General features: G+C 37.4%; 1 protein-coding gene across 1 annotated transcript in view; it reads right to left on the bottom strand.

Annotated features, from left to right (window-relative positions):
- Positions 1-6,878: 6,878 nt before the first annotated feature.
- PIBF1 (progesterone immunomodulatory binding factor 1) overlaps positions 6,879-18,685 on the bottom strand; it is a 132,112-nt gene continuing 120,305 nt past the window's right edge. Inside the window, exons 18-19 of the mRNA XM_075046083.1 lie at positions 15,592-16,761; positions 6,879-8,992 (exon numbers count right to left, since the gene is read on the bottom strand). Coding sequence (XP_074902184.1) covers positions 16,705-16,761 — 57 coding nt within the window. The 3' untranslated portion in view covers positions 6,879-8,992; positions 15,592-16,704. The remainder of the gene's footprint in view (positions 8,993-15,591; positions 16,762-18,685) is intronic.

The raw sequence follows: 18,685 nt of genomic DNA on the forward strand, positions 1-18,685 counted from the left end.
CAAAATCAGTAGCCGTCTGTTCTTTTGGCCACCCATTAGACTCCATCTCCCCAAGGGAATAAATGGTTTCTTTTCTTACTTTTGACTTTCAAAAGAGAGCCAGTACGATCCTTTTACCTCAAGAAAGTAATTATTTTTCTCAGTCTAACTTTTCAGTGAAAACAGGATTGCACTAGGCATGAGGTACCATCTTAACTCATGACAGGCTTTGCAAATGCCACTCGTGCTATATAATACAGCACCACCACAAAGAGGAATGTAGCAGGGTGACTTTCTGTTAAAGTGAATGTGGAGAATCATGAAACAATAGTCTACTGCTGTGTACCTTTATCTGTTGCCATTTCAGGATTAGTTTACAGAGGTGTTCCCTTTGCTTATGCAAAGGCAAGCCCAGTTCCCATTTTTTATTTCACTTTACCAAAAATACTGTGATAGACCCTACAGAGAGAAGGATATTATTCCTGAAATAAATGGCACTCCCTAATTAGTTCAGCCTGGCATTTTGACTAAAAATACACTTCGTCTTGACTTCTTTTCTCTCTTAACATTTCAGTTATCCAGTCCCACCTTTCTGCGCTGGTGTGCAAAGTTTCAATCAGGAAAATACCTCTAGTTCCCCTTGGTCGAGGCTTTATTGTGAAGTATGTACAGAAAGCGAGTTTTTGTTTTGCTAACCTCCCTGTGTACCCTAGGACAGTTGTGTAAAACCTTCCCGTTCCTAGTGGAGTCCCTCGGGATTTCTGTGCCACGCTGCTGGGGGTGAAGAGCGTACCTTCCTGAACCAGCGTGGCATTTCTTGTTGCTGGAATTGAAGTGGCACATTATGTCAGGTAGAAGCCTCCTCAACAGAGTGACTCCAGCATCAGAGAACTCAATTTGACAGTTTTTTAGAATATAAAGATACAAACCCTGCAAAACAGTCAATTCCTCTATTCCACAGGACAAGGGAGAGTCACCATTGCAAAGCTTGGTACGGACTTTATAAAATGATTGGTGTACGCAAGCTTCTCTTTTGCACAGTTAAAAATGAGGCAAAACTTTTAAAGTTATGTTTGAAGTTTGCTAAGATTACTAAAAGCACCCAGATGCAGTTGTACTTGTGGTTTGTTTTTATCCTTTAGCTAAACATATTTTTCTTCCACTGTAAGATGAGTAAGTTAGAATAGCAGTGAAGGTTTGTGACAACTAAACGAAGGTATGTAAACTTACCCACAAATAACCTTTGAAAAAATTTTTGCAGCAACAGGTAAAGATCCTACCTTGTCTGCATTTTCTGTGTTTTGACCTGACTGAGTCAGTCTGCACTGTATAAAGCCTAATTACAGATTAATTATATAAATCTGTCTATGCAGAGATCTGTTCAAGTATTTTCCCTCAAGTTTAACTTGAGCATGTGTGTATACACTTGCATGCATCAGTCTGATTTGCTATTTATCAAGGCCAGTGCTGACTTGGCGGAACAGATGCTTCAAGATGGAAACTTCAACTGCTCATTACTTGAATTCTTGGATTAAGAATCATCAACCTGTCTGGAGGAAACAAGACATCTTACTCAGTAGCTGAACCCAATCTTTACTCGGATTTTAAGGAGTCTTAGTAACTTAAGGTAACAGCCTTGTATTTCTCGGCTTCAGGTACATTTCAAGTATTTTCAGCCCACCTGAGAAAAGCAAGTACAGAAAAGCCTTTTATTGTTTCCAGTCCCATTTTTTTGACCACTATAGTTTTAATGTATATCTGAACTGGAGGCTGTTTATTACAACAGGCCTTTTTGAGAACAACAGGTCACTGACCTGACTCAGCTTTAGGAGATGAGTGTTTCCTGTATTTTCATCTGTTGTCATCCAGCTGCTCAGCTCTGACTTGTTGCATGGTAGGGCCAGAAACTACAACAGCATGCACCTTAAGCACGTCATTTAATTATTTATGTACTATTAGCGCAGATGGAAATCTGCACACGGGGGGTAATTACACAAGATTAATTAAAATGCATGCTTAGAAAATAACACGATTTTTGGTAAGGTGGTTTGCCTGTCACTTGGAAGTTTGGTGGGAGCCACCACCACTCTTTTCTTCCGCCTCCCCCATGAAACGCGGAGGCTGCCTGCTTTGTAAAAGCAAATGCTGTTGGCAACATTTATTAGCAATGGGTGGTCCTACGCTGATGTTTAACTGCTAAATATATGAGACAAACCCACATTCTTTACTACTAAAGAAAGCATTTTTGGCTCCAGAGTGTTTATGCTGAAAATTTGTTAACAAACGCTAACCGTAAAACTGCCATACTTGCATGTTTTGACTGAAATCTCCTGATTAGAGAAATAACATAGAGTGGTTTGGGTTTTGTGAAATCCTGGTCTGCCCACTGGGAGATGGAGCCTTTACAGGCTCGGACGTGGCAGAGAGGATGGTCTGGCTGGACAAGCTAGGAGGGCATTAAAGCCATGACGTGCTACTTGTTCAACAATCCCTAGGAGCATAATGAGATAGGGCAGTGAATACCCATTTGGAACTAAATCCTGATGTTGAGAGCAAAAATAATTAAGGGATGCGGTCAGAAAAAATTTCTTCACCTCTTATGCTGCCTTCTTTCAGGCAGGGGAAGAAAGGATAAGCTCCTTAACTGCCTGTAATGTGCAGAAAGAAGATCCTGGGGACTTTAGAGCATGGTATCTGCAGGGTACAGCGTGCTGCTTACTGCGATACTGGGAGTGCTGCAGGGACCCTGACGGACCACTGGCTCTCCAGAGAAGCTAATGACCCTGTGTGGCTATGCTCCCTGTGGTACGTGAACTGCCTTATTCAGAGCAAGGGTAGGAACCTAAATTTCAGTGTGTCACGGAGCTCTACCCTTAGTGATGAAGCTGGAGAGCTCATGCTATTGGTGCTAATGTTTTCACAATTTCTAAAATTAAGCGGTAGTCTCTGTACTCAAACAATCTTGCATGCGGCACAGCAGAATTCTGCACAAGTTTATAATCATCAGATCTGACAACTGGTCAAAAAAAGGGAAACTTTTGGTGGACATCCCAAAATGATTATTTAATCACACTGTCTGTAATCAGCAGAAAGGACTTAAACAAAAACATATCGACTTGGTGAGTTAAAAGGGGTAATTTGACAAAGCTGAAATAAATAGTATGCTTCAGTAGCAACCAGTGAATAATTAGGCAGAGTCTGAGTCAGGTGAGTACAGTCCTCAAAGTCTACAATCCCAGAGAAGCTAGTTAAAACAAAACACCCCTTCCTCAAAAGAACAACCTCTTTCCTTCTGCCTCTTTAGAGGGCATTTTGCAACGCAGTTGTAATTATAGATACTCAACAGCTGGGAAAAGAACTAGTAACAGCAAATATAACTTTGTGGCAGTGATTATGGAAAAATAATATGGAGGAGGAAGGATGCCTAAGAAGTCAATGACCCGCATTGAAAACAGCATCTAAAAAAAGTCGATGAATTGTATTAAGAACTCTTAAAATTTTCTGGTTTTAGATAAAAGATGTAGAACTGTTGATAAGCAGGGAGAAAAACCATGCTAAATATTCCTGTGCTGTATTTGGGAAAAGAGTAGGAAATGTATTTGTATCATATAATGACAAAATATTTTCCATTTCAACAGTAATTCAAGAGCATATTAAAAGAGCTACTATTAATGGTCTTAGATGAGTATGTCTGGATAACTTCACGCCAAGAATTTTAAAAGAGCTGGTCAATGAGCTTTCAGGATTAATATTCAGTAATTGTTAGAATATTAGACATGTTCCAGAAGACTGTTAAGAAAGCTAGAGCTAGAACCAATACTTAAAAGAAAATGTAAATTAAATGATGCAGGTAATTATAAATTTGCATTGTGGCATTAATTTGAGCAGCTTAATGTGAATAGTCAATGTGGGGATTTATTAAAATAGAAAGATAATTTATGCCACTCAGTATATGCTTAGGAAAAACAAGACCTTGTTGAACTACCTTTGAATAAGGTTCATCACAAAAGATAGCAAGTTTATCACTTGATTCTGCTCAACATTTTTGACTAAAATTCCTAACTGACAAGTCTTGACTTTTTTCAAATGGAATAGTGCCTGGTTGGTGTGTAAGGTCTCATGGGGATTGGTTTTTATCAACAAGCTATTTACCTTTGTATTTGGTCTGGCTGAGATGGAGTTACTTCTCCCCACAGCAGCCCTCATAGTGCTGTGCTCTGTATTGGTAGCTAGAAAGGGGTTGATAAAGAAACATAACGATTGATCAATTTTATTGAGGAGATTAAGTGTGTGGGAGAAAGAAATAAGGTGGGAAATCTGTCTACTGAAACAACAAATCCCCAGATTCCTTGGTATATTGGATGCTTCTAAACTATACATCTTCCAGTATAGATATATATGAAGAGATGAAAAGGTTCTTGGCTTAATAATGGCGAGTTAGCTAAAGATGATTCCTCAGGTGGCCAAGAAGGCTGTAAATCTTAGATGCCTAAACAGGTGAACCTCATGTAGAGCTGGTGAGGGTGTTTTGCTGAAATGCTCCATCTTTTTGAGTATCCACTGTTCAAGGGGGGTGTATGTGAAATCCACCCTCTCTCACTTAGGTGTTGAGCCTGCACCCACTTGTAGTGTCTACTGAAATAATCGGTGTATTGCCAATGGAGAGGGCTAGGCCTCCAGATGAAGGCAGACCCTACTTCCTTCCGAAGACCTTAATTCTGTATTGACTCTGCATTAAACTGAGATGCTCATTTTAAGAATGCAGTTTGCAGTTTTTCCTACTTCTGCCCACCCTTTCTTTTTTTCATTAAAAATAAAAAAGCTTGTATAATGAATTTAAACTTATCAACAGGCTTGCTTTTCTTACCTCTCGAGGAGTCCTAGTAGTTCATGAGCACAAACTCACAGACTGACAGCTGTTTAGAAGGACCTTTTCAGTACACACTTAAAACTTATGTGCAGCATAGATGCCTAAATAGAGCAAAACCTGTGCGAATGGATTCTTTGAGTTGTCAGATAAAAAGCTACCAAGGTTAGAGGTTGAATGGCTGCAGTTAAATCTAGACAATTTCAGTCTTGATCAGTCTCTCAAAGTGAGGTTGCTCGAGTATCATTGTTTATGTTCCGATGGATCTTTTTTTGTTAGCATTTGAGAATCACTCTGAAGCAGCTTATAGAGCACTAATAGCATAGCTCAGGAATTCCTGATTTAAGTAAACTGGTAATGTGCTTTAGTTGCTTTATTTTTGCTGCTGCGCACCCCAATTCTGTGATCTGTTCAGAGGAGACACCCCAACACAAAGGAGCACAAAGAATTAGGTAGTATCTCCTGTCTGTCTAAACAGCATGCCCCTAGGGAGGAAAAAAACCAGCAGGGAGGAACCAGCCCTTCTGCCATCAGAAATGGCTGCAGCAGCAGCAGCAAAAGGAGGATTTTCAGTCAGTCAGAGGATACTAAAATTATGACAGTGTTCTCTCTTGCTTAATGATGAGGGTAATAACTCGGATGACCATTACATTTTTCAACATATCCTGGTAGCTTGACTGACATATTTTGAAAAAAAGAGGAAGTTTAGGAATGAGCAAGTAATTTCAAAAAATGTCAATAGCAAGTACTGATTTTCCATGCATCTGTCTCAAGACTAAGAGAGATTTGACCTCCACTGAAGACACATTAAGCATCTTTCAGCAAGTGAGCTGACTAACTGGATGTCACTTGTCAGGAGGGATAACAGCAAAGCAGAGATTGCAAAAACCTACCTCAGGCTGCAGCAGAAGCGCGAGTCAGGAGTTTGAAAGGTGCTTCCCATGAAAGCTTCTGAAGATGTACTTGATTTTTCATCCCAATCGCACCATAAAAGAGGAATGTCATTTTGTGATGGGAATGTTTAAAATCCTGATCTTAGTCAAAACTCCAGAAGTCAGAGAATGTATTTGGACTCACCAGTGAAGCTAAAAACTCATCAGAACGTCTGCTGCCTTTAGTGGCCATCACAAGTTGACCGTTAAGAAAGATGAATGAACCACATGATAGCAACCTCAGAGACTCCAGTTCTCCACTATGAGAAAGCTGATCAGCCTTGATAAAATGTGGCTGCACACAAGTCCTATCTCCTGCTCATTTGGGGGCTTACAGAGTTGGTGACAATATTCATCTTGCTGGATGGGGACATTTCTGTATTTCTAATTGTGTACTGTAATGAAAAGGCACAGCTGCATCCCCCTTCGTGGTTTCTGTTTGCCTCATGATGAACTCCTCCCACCAAGGAAACAACTGTCTCCACACAGTTTGTCTAGTTTCATTTACTTAGGTAAGGCCTAGTCAGAAAATGACCACTGGAACAATCTAGAAATACGATGACAGGGGAAAAATGACAGTGGCTATTGGTGGTGACTCAAATGTCTATTCACAACAAGGCTTTAGAACTCACATACATCTATCAAAATGCACGCACGCAGAAACGTCCCTCTTCTCAAATATGTAATGTAAGATGTCCATTTAAAAAAATAAAAGTCAAATCAAACGTTATAGAAGGTGAAATGTCTAATGACGTAAAACAGTATTACAGATCTCACCTTAGTTTAGCTAACTATATTATTCCCAGGAACTGCAGATGCATTCAATTTCAAAGTCCTTTAGAACATTTTTTCAGTTCCCAGACATACATTAAGTAGTAGATTATGTTAAATAATATACAACATAGTTAAACAGTTAATTAACACAATGTTGCTTTTTTCTCATTATTTTCTGCCTTTCTAAAAATATTTAGAGCCTGATCAACAGAAATAAATAATTCTTCAGTGAGAAAACCACAAAACACTCTGTTAACATACTGGCACTTGCAGCTTCAAGTGTTACGTTATTTTCTACAAAACATGTCGGAAAAACATGCAACACAATATTCAGTAAAATATTCAATCCAGCTTTATTCTACACTTATTAAGGTTACTATTTTCCAAAAAGAGAGATTTAAATTACAATAATCTGTTGCAACCGGGACAGCTAGTTTCCACTTGTAATACACTAATAATTTTTTTAAAGTTCATTTTTTCATGATTTCTTTTTGAAAATGCTTTTTTAAGTATTAAAAAAGAAAATAAGTAAAAAGAAATGTTTACTTTCAGAACAAGACACCAATAAAAAAACCTTTCTCCATTTTAATGATATTTTGTTAATATTTTTTTTTACTAGAGCAACTCTAGATAAAAATATTTATGTGTTAGAATGTTCACATTTGACCCATAAGTATTCTTGTGGCTGGGTGACTTAATGAAAGCTTCGTCTATGTCTATTGCGTTATGGCGTGGAAAACTGCAGTTCATTAATGTATAGCCCATTTCAAATGCGTCTGCCTGACCGGTTCATAACATGCTTAGTTAAGCTATGGAGCCCACTTAGGAATGAACTAGTAACTAATGTGGCAAGTTGGATGAGGCAAGACTTTAACAACATGTCTTAATCCCTGTGCTGCTTGAAAGATATAAATAAGATAAAGGAGAGGAAAAGTTGATTCATTCTTTTTACAAAACAAGGCTTCTTTCTCTCTAGAGTGCATATTGATAACTTCATAGAGTAACAAAATATAAAACTTTTTTCAGTGATTAGAAAATCTTGCTTCTGTGCAATTGAAGAGTAAGTCCTAATGATTTGTAAGTCTGGCACACAGTATTGGGTACAAATTGCCGTAAGATACTACATAACTGCATGACCTGTGGAAAAAAAAAGATAAAAATCTGTATTTTATTGCACCGGAGAAACAAACTAATATTAAAACATATATTTTGGCAGGACCAGGCTAAAAATCACATCTCGTTCTATATGGTTTAAAGTGTTTTACCATGCAGCACTACAGTTTTTCAAATTCTAACTTTTGTATTCAGATATTACTTCACTGAAAAAGGAAAGTAACAGTAGAAGGGACAAAGAGGATGTTAACTCTTCCTTTTGCTTCGTGTTAACCATTGTCAGATCATGTGAATAGAGCAGGTTGCAATTGCACAAACTGTCTTTCATCAATACTACATCTGCATCCATCCCTGTTATTTTAAATCGTACATTAAAATAATCATTTGAACATAGTGAATTTCACCTATGAGATAATTATTAATCACAGTAGGTTAGACCAGCTTGGTCCACTGTGTTCTATCAGCAGAAGCATTTTGCAATGAACCATTGCAGCACTTCCAATCCAGGTGACGTTATTTATAGTATGAGGCAGTGGCATTAAGCTTTCCTGGTATCTAATTTGAGAAGAACAAAAAAAGCTCTATGTTCTTTATCCCAGGAACACTGTGGTACTGTTAAACTAGTCTCATGTCAGTGTTTCTTTCGAAAATATCACACTGAGAGACAGTGTGATGCAATGCCTGCTTCCCTCTACTCTGAATGCAGGAGTGAAAACAGTGCTCACGGAAAGCTAAGTAATAGCCAAACAGCCAAAGAAGTTGCCTGTTCACGCTGAATTACGCAATTTAAGGAATTCCCCTCTACAAATACTTTGTTAAACATTAATGCATTATATTTTTAAATATACACCCTCCATCAAATGCTATGGTGCCATAATTTGCTTTACTGGATTAAACCTACTCTTACTGGCAACCTAAAACTGAAAAGTGCTAACTTTTGCGAAGTTGAGTGTTGAAGTACTCATGGTATCTGTACTCTCTAAGATTTGTCCAAGGCTCCTTATTATTTCATGAAGTTAGGTGCTTAAGGATGGGATAAATAAAAACTAGAAAACTGGTATTTTTTAAAGTAGACATCAAAAAACGAAGAAGGAAGAGGCATATATTAAATTTGGTTCCCTGTCAGCACTTAGGAGCTTTATGGAGTCTGTAGAAGGTGCTTCAAGCGAATGGACTGGAAGGTCTGAATTTTGTCTTGGCCGTTTCTTTCCAAAGCTGAAGCGCTGAAGGTCACTCCTTTCTTCAGAAATGCTCCCATCATTATCTTGCCAAAGTTAACTTCTGCGAACACTCAACAGGCACAATCAGATTCAGTCCTATCCACCACCTGAGGAAAACGGTAACATACTCAGTTTCCTATGGAAGCAGTATAAGGGCTATAGACCCCTGTGAAGCCAATAGCCTTGCCCATTCTGTTCAGACTGCGTTCCAGTTTCTGGTCCAATAAATACATGTTCAGGATCACACTTGTTCTTATTACCAAACCCAACAACTGGTATTTCATACAGAGTGAAGCACTGTTAGTACTGTCATCTCTCTATGTAGAAGTAGGACTTGGCGTTGTCATGACTAGGACGAGTCTAGGTGGTCACTGAGAATGCCGGTGTATCTGTATTTTTGGTACCTCCATGGCTGAGTGGCACCAAAGCAGAGTTTTAAGAACCTTACAGCTACATCTTTACATTTTCAAAAACTAGACAGAGGTGATAAGAATAAAGAACACAGAAAATCTCTTACATGGAAGAATACAAAAACCACAGCTGAGAGGGTGGATCAGGTATTCCTGTTTCCAGAAACATCCAGTGAATCTGAAAGCTTGCATATTAGATACTGTATATTTTTATGAAAATTAGGGCTGTCATTCAAATCAGTAAACGTGGTGCTGTCCACTGTTGGCCCATGGGGAGTTTGCACGTTTCTGTCATGAACCTGACAATTCTTGGGGACAGGACAGTAGATCAGACAAGCCCATGAAGTTGATGCAGAACAGTAACTTCTACATTTTTAAATAGAATTAATTTCAAGATACTTTATTGGCATTTCATTCATGACCAAAAGCACCTTAAACATGGATGTTCACAGAAAAAATATTTTGCTTTGTATTAAAAATAAATATAATTAAACCTAAATAATTTAACTTAAATACATATACGTTTTAAACATAAATGTATGTATAGTATTTCAGTTTACAACTACAAAAGAATAATAGTGAACTATCAGAGATTCTTGATGTTACTGCAGCTGGAAATGTAAGAACATTACATAGCTTGTTTCTTTGTAATTTCACAGAGTTTAATGGATCGAAAATACTCTCTACTTGTTTTTAAGTCATTCAGCTGTCTCAGAATTACTGTCAAGGTGTAAAACTATTTGACAAAGTGTTCAGCCTGTACAGATTTGAAATGGCACATCAGAATAAAACACTCCTGTATTTCATAGGATCGGGTATTTGGTTTTCATTGACAACAGATCTAATCAGCTCACTTAGGTTTCCCTAAGGGAGGTTCAGGCAGTCTCCATTGTGTAGGAGGGCACCCTAGCTGTGCATTGAGATTAGCCTGCAGAGATTTTACGGGGTTGAGAAAGAAAGGTAAGCTCCCTCCTGCTGTTGGTAAACACTGTTATTGTTCTCCATTCCTGGCTGAATGGAACAAATGCAATTCTGCAAAGTTAATTACTGCAATAATGGAAGAAATGACACAAAATGACAAGGAATGTGGTAATTCAGTAAGACTCAAGTCATTGACATATTAGTCTCTTTACTGCTCGTTGTTACTTTCAGGCACGTACTCCTTTACTCATAAATACTGAGTGGATTTTGTGGACTTAGTATTTAAGTAATAAGTTAGTAAAATAAAGATTAATGTGTAAGAAGTGGTGCCTACTGATCTCTTAGAAGTTGCCTGCTCAGTACCCCAGACCTGAACACAGAAGATCTCTGATGAAGTATCTGAAAAAAAGGACTTAGCCATCCTTGCAGGACTTGCAGCATGTTTCTTTTTCAACGTCCAAGAACAAAGACTCGCTAGAATTTTATTTATATACTAAAATAATTTAACCCCCAAGAAGGAAGATGTGACAAGTGAATAGACTGCATCAAAATATTGTATTTTTTTCCTTGCCTACACTTCCCACAGTATCACAGAGGAGATGAGTGATATTAATTTTTGTGTGAACATCTTACACATAGCTCCGGATGACAACTTGTGAATCTCTGTTTACACGGCTCCACTGGCACTGGGAGCTGTGTGCTTGGAAACCATAGGCCTGTGAAACGTAGTGACAAGTCTCCTCTATGTGTGGTACTACACCACCCATGGGGAGCACAAGCAAGCTTGGGCACAGAAACGACCCTCTCTCAAGGTCTTGGAGAGAACTCAGAGGGAATATTTCCACCTCTTTCTTTTAGAAAGGACCACTGCACTTAGGTAAATCCTGTTTAAAATCAAAATATATATTCTAGATGAGGACTCCCTCATAGAAGCCAAGCACTACATTGCCAGGCTTTACCTAATAATAATGCACAAAGAAACATATTCTTCTAACAAACTGAATAAGAAAGCAAAAGAGAAAGTCTTGCATGCTGCAGTATGTATCTCTAAAATCACGATAAAAAGGAGCACTGGGAATTGCTAACAATTTCAGCTGCAATACTGAATAATCTAAGTAATCCTTCTTCTATTTAACCAAAAGGAAAAATGAAAAGACTTTCATTGAAATGCAGTCATAAATTCCATCCATAAGACTTTTCCTGCAATTAAGTTACATTTACTGATCCACTACTCCTTAAAAGAAGCATTAACACAAAGACTTCAATTATTCATGGTCAAACAAAGTTGATTCTATTGCTTCAATCAAAGCAGCATTCTCTTTTACAGTGGTTATTTCTGTAGTATCTTCAAAAAGGGCACACAGTCTATGAAAACATGTAAGTTTCTGAGTAAAAGCTATTTCCATGATCAATCCAACCTTTTTGCATTTAATACTTCTGCCATTTCCTGCTTTCATGGGGATGAAATTTGCTGGGTTTTTTTGTCCCCTTCATCCTTTAAAGGGTAAGCTGATTAAAATTTACCATTGTTTTGAACCCAGTTCCAATGTCCTGAGAAAAAGGAGTCTCTCTCTCTCTCTCTCTCTCTCTCTCAAAACCCCAACCAAACAAACCTCCAACCCCTGGGGCTTTTACTGTTATGGAAAACTTATCACTGAGGAAAGAAACCCGGGAAACTCTGCAAAATAAACTCTGGAACAAAGTTGGTGGTTCTTGTGCTGTCAGCAGAGGGCTTAAAGAGCTGCAGAGGGTCTAACATCTGTGAAGAGATGTACCTACTTCTCCTACTGCTAAAAGCTTCTGCAATACCTGCCACTAACTCCTCCATCATTCCCAACTACTGTCCATTTCCACTAGCAATGCCGTCCCCCAAGAGTCAGCACCTTGTACTGCTGCTGATTGCTGCCCAGCTTCAGTCTGAAATACCCTAAGTGTAACTGCCTTAATTAAGCTACAGAAGTATGCATTTTAAAGGTCAAGACTTCCCGATCAATCCTAGGAATTTAAGAAGGAGATAATACTGCCCAAAGACGCTAAGCAAAACTTGATCTTCTAGAGATACTTGTTTCATTTTCAAAGGTCGAGAATGAATACAGATTCTCGATATTCTTTAGTATAAGAAAATACCAGGGATACATTTCTTTGACTCAGTAAAAAGTCTGGCGTGTGTTCTATTAAATGTAATGTTAACAGGGAGATAAATTCTTTCCTCAGTAGACCTCCCTAATGAGAGCAACCTTGAAAGGTGACAGGCTGTTACAGACTCAAACTGTTGTGTATAAATCTGTTTTGATGTAAATGTGCAACAGACTGACAACTGATTGAGACACATATACATAATAATATAAATACTTCTTCAAAAGCTCATGATTTGTTTCTAAAAAGTGATAGTCTCTGCATCATGTCTTCCAAAGACATGGAAGTTGAAGAATGCCTACCAGGAGCAAAAGAATTCTTCCACCTGACCATCTTGTAGATGTCAGAGGTTTAGTGTTCCTTTTTTTCTGGAACTAGATATCATACAACAGGATAATTGAAAGAGAAAATAACAGCTAAAGTGTAAAAGGTAGCAAATTGTATCCCAGAGATACTGACAAATACTCAAGACAATTAATATTTGAATTTACAGCTGTTCCTCTTTTACAAGGTTTCATCCCTGTTTAGTACAGGAAGTCTTGAAGGGGAGGAAGAATACAAATCCCAATGACATACTGTTTCTTTGTACAGAAAGTATTTAGAAACTACAATACCAGTGAAGTATGACCACAGGATCTAGCAGCAAGCCTTAAAAGTTTAGGTCCTTATTAAAAAAAGGCAATTTCATGTTTTCAATTTTTTTCTCAAACAAGAGATTTCCTTGATGAACGCGTTACGAGCTTCTTTGCTTCTAGCAAGAGATGGAAAGATGAGAAAGCACTGTTAGAAAAACATTCTAACCTGCTCTAAACCAACTGTCCTTCCTTCTTTCCTGTTCAACCCATATACTTACGAAACTTATCACTTAAGTAACACCAACTTAATGTACCAAGAAATGTAATAGTGGATAGAGATTTGTCTCTCTTTGCTCGCTTTGGTTTGAAAAAGAGGAACTGAGGATGATTATGTGGGTTGGGCACTTTCAGTCACAAGTTGCTTACATGCATGACTACCCTTAGAAATTTCTCTTACTTCGTTATTTTTGACTCACACATCATTGACACAAGACCTACTACAATGGGAGACTGCAAAGACCATGAAGAATAATTTTGGAATAATTCATTTGACAACTATGTTTGTGGGAAAGAACATCAGTAAAAATGCTGTACAGGTAATGCAACTGATCCTTTTCATTACTTAAAGAGCAAAAAGGTTCATTAATTTTTGCTGTAGGGTATTTCACATTTGAATAGTTATATTTAAGTGACATTCTAGCTTTCACATGAAAAACTTAGAAGGTCTCCTCCTAGATAATTAATTATAGCCTTCAAGTCTAGTGAGGAGACACAGGAAAAATACAAAGTCTTCAACTGGAAAAAAAAATTACATACTGAGGAGATTTACACAGGGACTATGTGGATTACAAGAACTTACCAACAGCATTATATGTTATCAGTATATGCTAACCAATTGCTTTTATTTTTGCAAATTTAAAGATGGACCTTGTCAGTAATTTTCTAAAAAAAAACCCCTTTCCCAGAACATGTCACTTTGTCAGCCATAGAACTGTTTAAATGTCAATAAAATTTTACCACAAATCAGCCTAATTTTCTGTCAGCCTTTCTACAAAATCAGGCTGCCTGGAGGACAGAGAAATTTACAACGCACAATTCATTCTGGAAGCATCAAAATAGTCTTATGTATTGTACTTCCATGGAAGAATTTTGTGTCTTTGGGATGGTAAGAAGTAAATTAATGTCACTATCTTACATTAGTATATTTAGAAATATCGCCATAGAGTAATTTAGGTTGGACAGGAATTCTGAAAATCAGTCATCTAGTCCATTTCAAAGTCAAGTCCAATTATACCAGGTTGCTCAGGACTTTGACCAGTTGAGTTCTGAATATCTCCAAGGATGAAGATTCCACCACCTCTCTGGGCAACTTGCTCCAGTATTTGACCTCCCTCACAGTAAAAATATTTTTCATAATAGCTAATTGAGTTTTCTAGTGCTCCATCTTGTGTCCATTGCCTCTTACTCTACTGCCGTGCACCTCTGAGAGGGGTCTGGCTCTGTTGACTCTGCACCATCCCATTAGGTAGTTGGAGACCCTCAACAAGTTCCTCGCCAAGTCCTCTATTCTTAAGGCTGGACAAGTCCAGTTCTTTCGGCCTCCCCTTCTACATCAGGAGCTCCAGCCCCTGATCATCTTGGTGAATCTCTGCTGGACTCCCTTCAATATATCGGCGTCTTTCTTGAACAAGCTCCAAACTGGATGCAACGCTCCAGATGCGGTCTCCCATGCGCCAAACAGAAGGGAAGGATCACTTCCCTCCATCTGCTGGCTATCCTGTAAATACCACCTGGGATGTGGCTGGCTGGCACGTTGCTGACTCCTGTTCAATTTGTTACCCACTAGGACCTTGAGGTTTATTTCTGCTAAGCTGCTTTCCAGCCAGTGCTGGCATATGGGGTTATTCCATCGTAGATGTGGGGACTGCACTTGTTTTTGTTGAACTTCGTAAAGTTCTTGGGGATCCAACTCCCAGCCTGCCCTCCAGTGTATAGACTATTCCCCCAAATTTGGTATTGCCTGTGAACTTGCCAAGGGATGCTACTATTGCCAGTTGCCAGTTGGACTTTGAACTGATCACATTTCCTTGAGCTTGGTGCGTCAGCCAATTTTCCACCCACCTTATAGTCTGTATCTCACCAATTTGTCTATAAGGATACTATAGAACAAATAGTGAATACTTAAGATTCCAACTAGTATCTTGCCTAAAATAACTCACAGTCCTTCTAGATAATACAATTTATTAATTATTGGGTGATAACAGACAAACAGGATAGTCTGCAAAGTTAAACTAAGGGCTGTGAATCATATAAAATACCTATTACAAACTACAAAATTAGTATTTGCATATGGGAGCTGTTTCACATGAAAGAGAAGTTAATTATTCTATTCACATAAAAATACAAGTTAGATAAAACCCTAGAGTTCAGAAAACCAAAGTTTATTCAGGAATGTCTGTACAGACAGCTTTGTGAGCCCAAAGGTTTGTGTATTTTTTTCCCCAGTGAACACCAGTTAGTCTAATAAAAGATATTACCTCTGTCTACACACTTGGCCTCCCTCACTCATAGAATGATAACATTATTCCTATGGTGTGCATTTGCTAGCATTTTTACCTCCCTCTCTCAGAACTGGAAAAAGAAAACAGAGAAACTGAAGCTTACCTGGAGCAGAGGAAGTACTGCTGTGCTTCAAACTGCTGTTTGGAAAATGAAGAGAAGTGTATCTAGGAATCATAAGCTTGATATAGCTCAGTATTATATAGTAAATAATTATTGTTCATGTACGGGTAGGAACAATGAATCAGTTGAAGAGATATTGTCAAGGAAAAAGGAGGCAAGAAAAAGGAGTTTCCTCTTAAATGAAATCTGAGCATTATTTTCAGTATGCAGTCACTTAAACAGTATCATCTGTATTTATATTTTATATAGAAATGTAGCATATGCAGTCAAAAGTGCTTTAAAATATTAGAGACCTTATCTATAGTCTAAGTAGATGGTGGAGTGGAATAAATAAGTAGACTATGTTCTTGGATGATGGAGCTTATTTTCATAGAATTAAATATGGCAAGTTAAACATTTCACCATTACATGCTACAGTACTTGCACATCGTGGTTCTATTTTTATTATTACATTGATGTAACTACACTAGAGCAAGTGTATCTAGCCCATTAAGTATCACTGCTGATAATTAATATATATTTTATTGCTTCTTTAGAATATTTTTAATGCCTGTTTGGTAGAACAAATGACATCAAATGACAAACTATACAAATAAAGGCCAACAAGAAATTAATTTTTTTTCCACCTGACATGAATTTCCTTCATAGAAAGTAGGATATAGTCTGATGCTAACTCATGTATATTTTTTAAATTTCTATGAGCCGGAATAGTTGCAAGGAATGTGGCATGAAACACAGGGTCCAAGAAAAACAATATTAAAAAGCTGAAACATGCATTAATTTGAACACTCTGAATAACACATCCTTTAACGGCCCAGATTATAAATGTGTACAATATGCTAGTGTTTATTTATTTTTTAAAATTCAAATATATGTTAGTAAAATAATTGCATGCATTATTTCCACACATTTTATTCACATGACAGATCTAAAAATAATTTTATGAACCATAAGATCATTTGACAGGTATAAAAGAACAGTTCAAACTAAAACATTTGTTTGCTTTTATGGTAAAAAGGGCATCATTATGGTGAAAATAACTTTCTTCAAAGAAAAGCTCCCCAAAGGATTACTTTAAATAATTTTGGAAAAATGCTATGGTGATGTTTTCTTCTGCAGCTTCTTGTACCATACAGGTGCCTCTTTATTTGTCTGTAAAATACAGAATGTTTTAATTGTGAGACAGTGAAAGTCAGAAGAAAAACATGCAATCTACACTAAAGACTCTTTCCTTCCTATGTAGTTCACAGTGATAATTGAGTTCTTTGCTTAAATGCAAATAAATTAAAAAGCAAGACTATGCATTTAAGGTTATTAGTACTACTACTATGTGTCTGTACTAAAACCTCCCTATTTCTAGGTTATGAAAAACAGATTATACAGTAATAAGTAAATGATTTGCTTTAAAATATCAATCACAATGAAAACGTGCATCAACTGTGCCATAAATAAGTTTCATTTGAAATAGCATCGTCTGACTTTGCCAGTTGAGAATGGGATGGAACTTAGAAAAGAGATATTAGGTGTGCCATACTTGACCAGCACTTTATGCAGAAATACACTTCTTAGAAAATTATAATTAAAAGAATCCAGCAGTTTTCTGACAGTGTAGAAAGTATTTTAATCGCAGAGAATTATCTGTGAGCAACTCTTCCTTGCCTTCAGAATCCTATGGGCTACTGCTACTCAGTCAGGATCGCTTAACATTCTTGTGGCAAATTTAGTGGTTGTTTGTATACAGAAATAAAAGTAAAGAAGTGGAGGTAGAACAAGGTAAGGATTATTCTGCTGTCAGGGTTGGGTATAATCTCTTGCGTTAGTGACTACTGTCTCTTTTGTCTGTTGTCCCTAAACTTGTCTCTTTCTAGGTCTGTTTGCTGTCTGCTCTCTATTTGTTCTTCCCTCCAAGACTTAATAACCATTAATTTTAAAAATTGACGTTATTCAGCTGGCCTTGTGGTGGGTGTTCTCATCACATTTTAATCTCCATCTTTCTCTTCTTTTGAAAATTTCAGTTACAGAAATGAATCTGCTCTATTTGTGCAAGCTTTTAAAATTCTAGAAATTGACCTAAATTGGCAGGATTTTTACAGGACTACCAATTTCTTTCCCCACCTAAGAAGAAAGTCTGCCATCTGCCCATTTTTTGTTTCCTACTCCGAAGTCTGAAAAAATAATTTTTCAAAGAGAAATTGGTCACAATTTCTAAACGTAGAAGCATTTTTTCTAGATTCCTACACCATTTCTATATCCCTAAGTAAGACAGGACTGATTAAACACTGAAACCCTGGATCATCTACACAACCCAATTGTTAGCTCACATTTTTGTTCTATTTTAGATCACTGAATAGCTCCGTCGAACACAAAGTTTGGGCAATATGATTTAGCACTACCGAAAGGACTGTAGATGAGACAACACTGGCTATGCCTGTGTTTAGTCTCATAACACTATTCAAGCAAATCTGAACCCTTAAAATCCCCAAATGCCCTCACATCATGTCCAAGAGATGCAACCATTTCCTACATTTTGTATTATAAAAACAGTATCTGATGTGCTGCAATACAAACCTCATATTGTTTAAGAGACTGAATTTTAAACTCTCCACCAGGAAAAAAAAGAAATGGAAAAAAAATTATATAGATATATATTTGGACCAAAATAGCACATATGCTATGCAGAATGGATACAACCAGTCTACCCTAGAGAAACGTAGCCTCGAGAAGTAAATAAGAGTCATGATTTGTTTTGTGATTCAGCATTGCAACTTGGCTTTTAGTTCAGACACTGTCATAGTCAGAATCTTCTAAACCATTTTCATGAAGCTTTCAAATACTAGAGGCACTAAATCTGAAGCAGACCAATTGAAGTATTTAAATTCAAGCATTTAGTTTCTAAAGGAATAAAATGGGGTTTTATAATATCAGGTATCCTTAGTAACAGAAGTGATAGTAATACCGGGCATGTATTTTTTTATATGTATTTATATATATATACACACACACATTAATATACATATATACATGAATGTAAGTATACATAAATATACCTACTTCCTCACTCCTGCTGCTCAATATA

Source organism: Buteo buteo, chromosome 14, assembly GCF_964188355.1.
Source record: "Buteo buteo chromosome 14, bButBut1.hap1.1, whole genome shotgun sequence".
NCBI classification, from domain to species: Eukaryota; Metazoa; Chordata; class Aves; order Accipitriformes; family Accipitridae; genus Buteo; species Buteo buteo.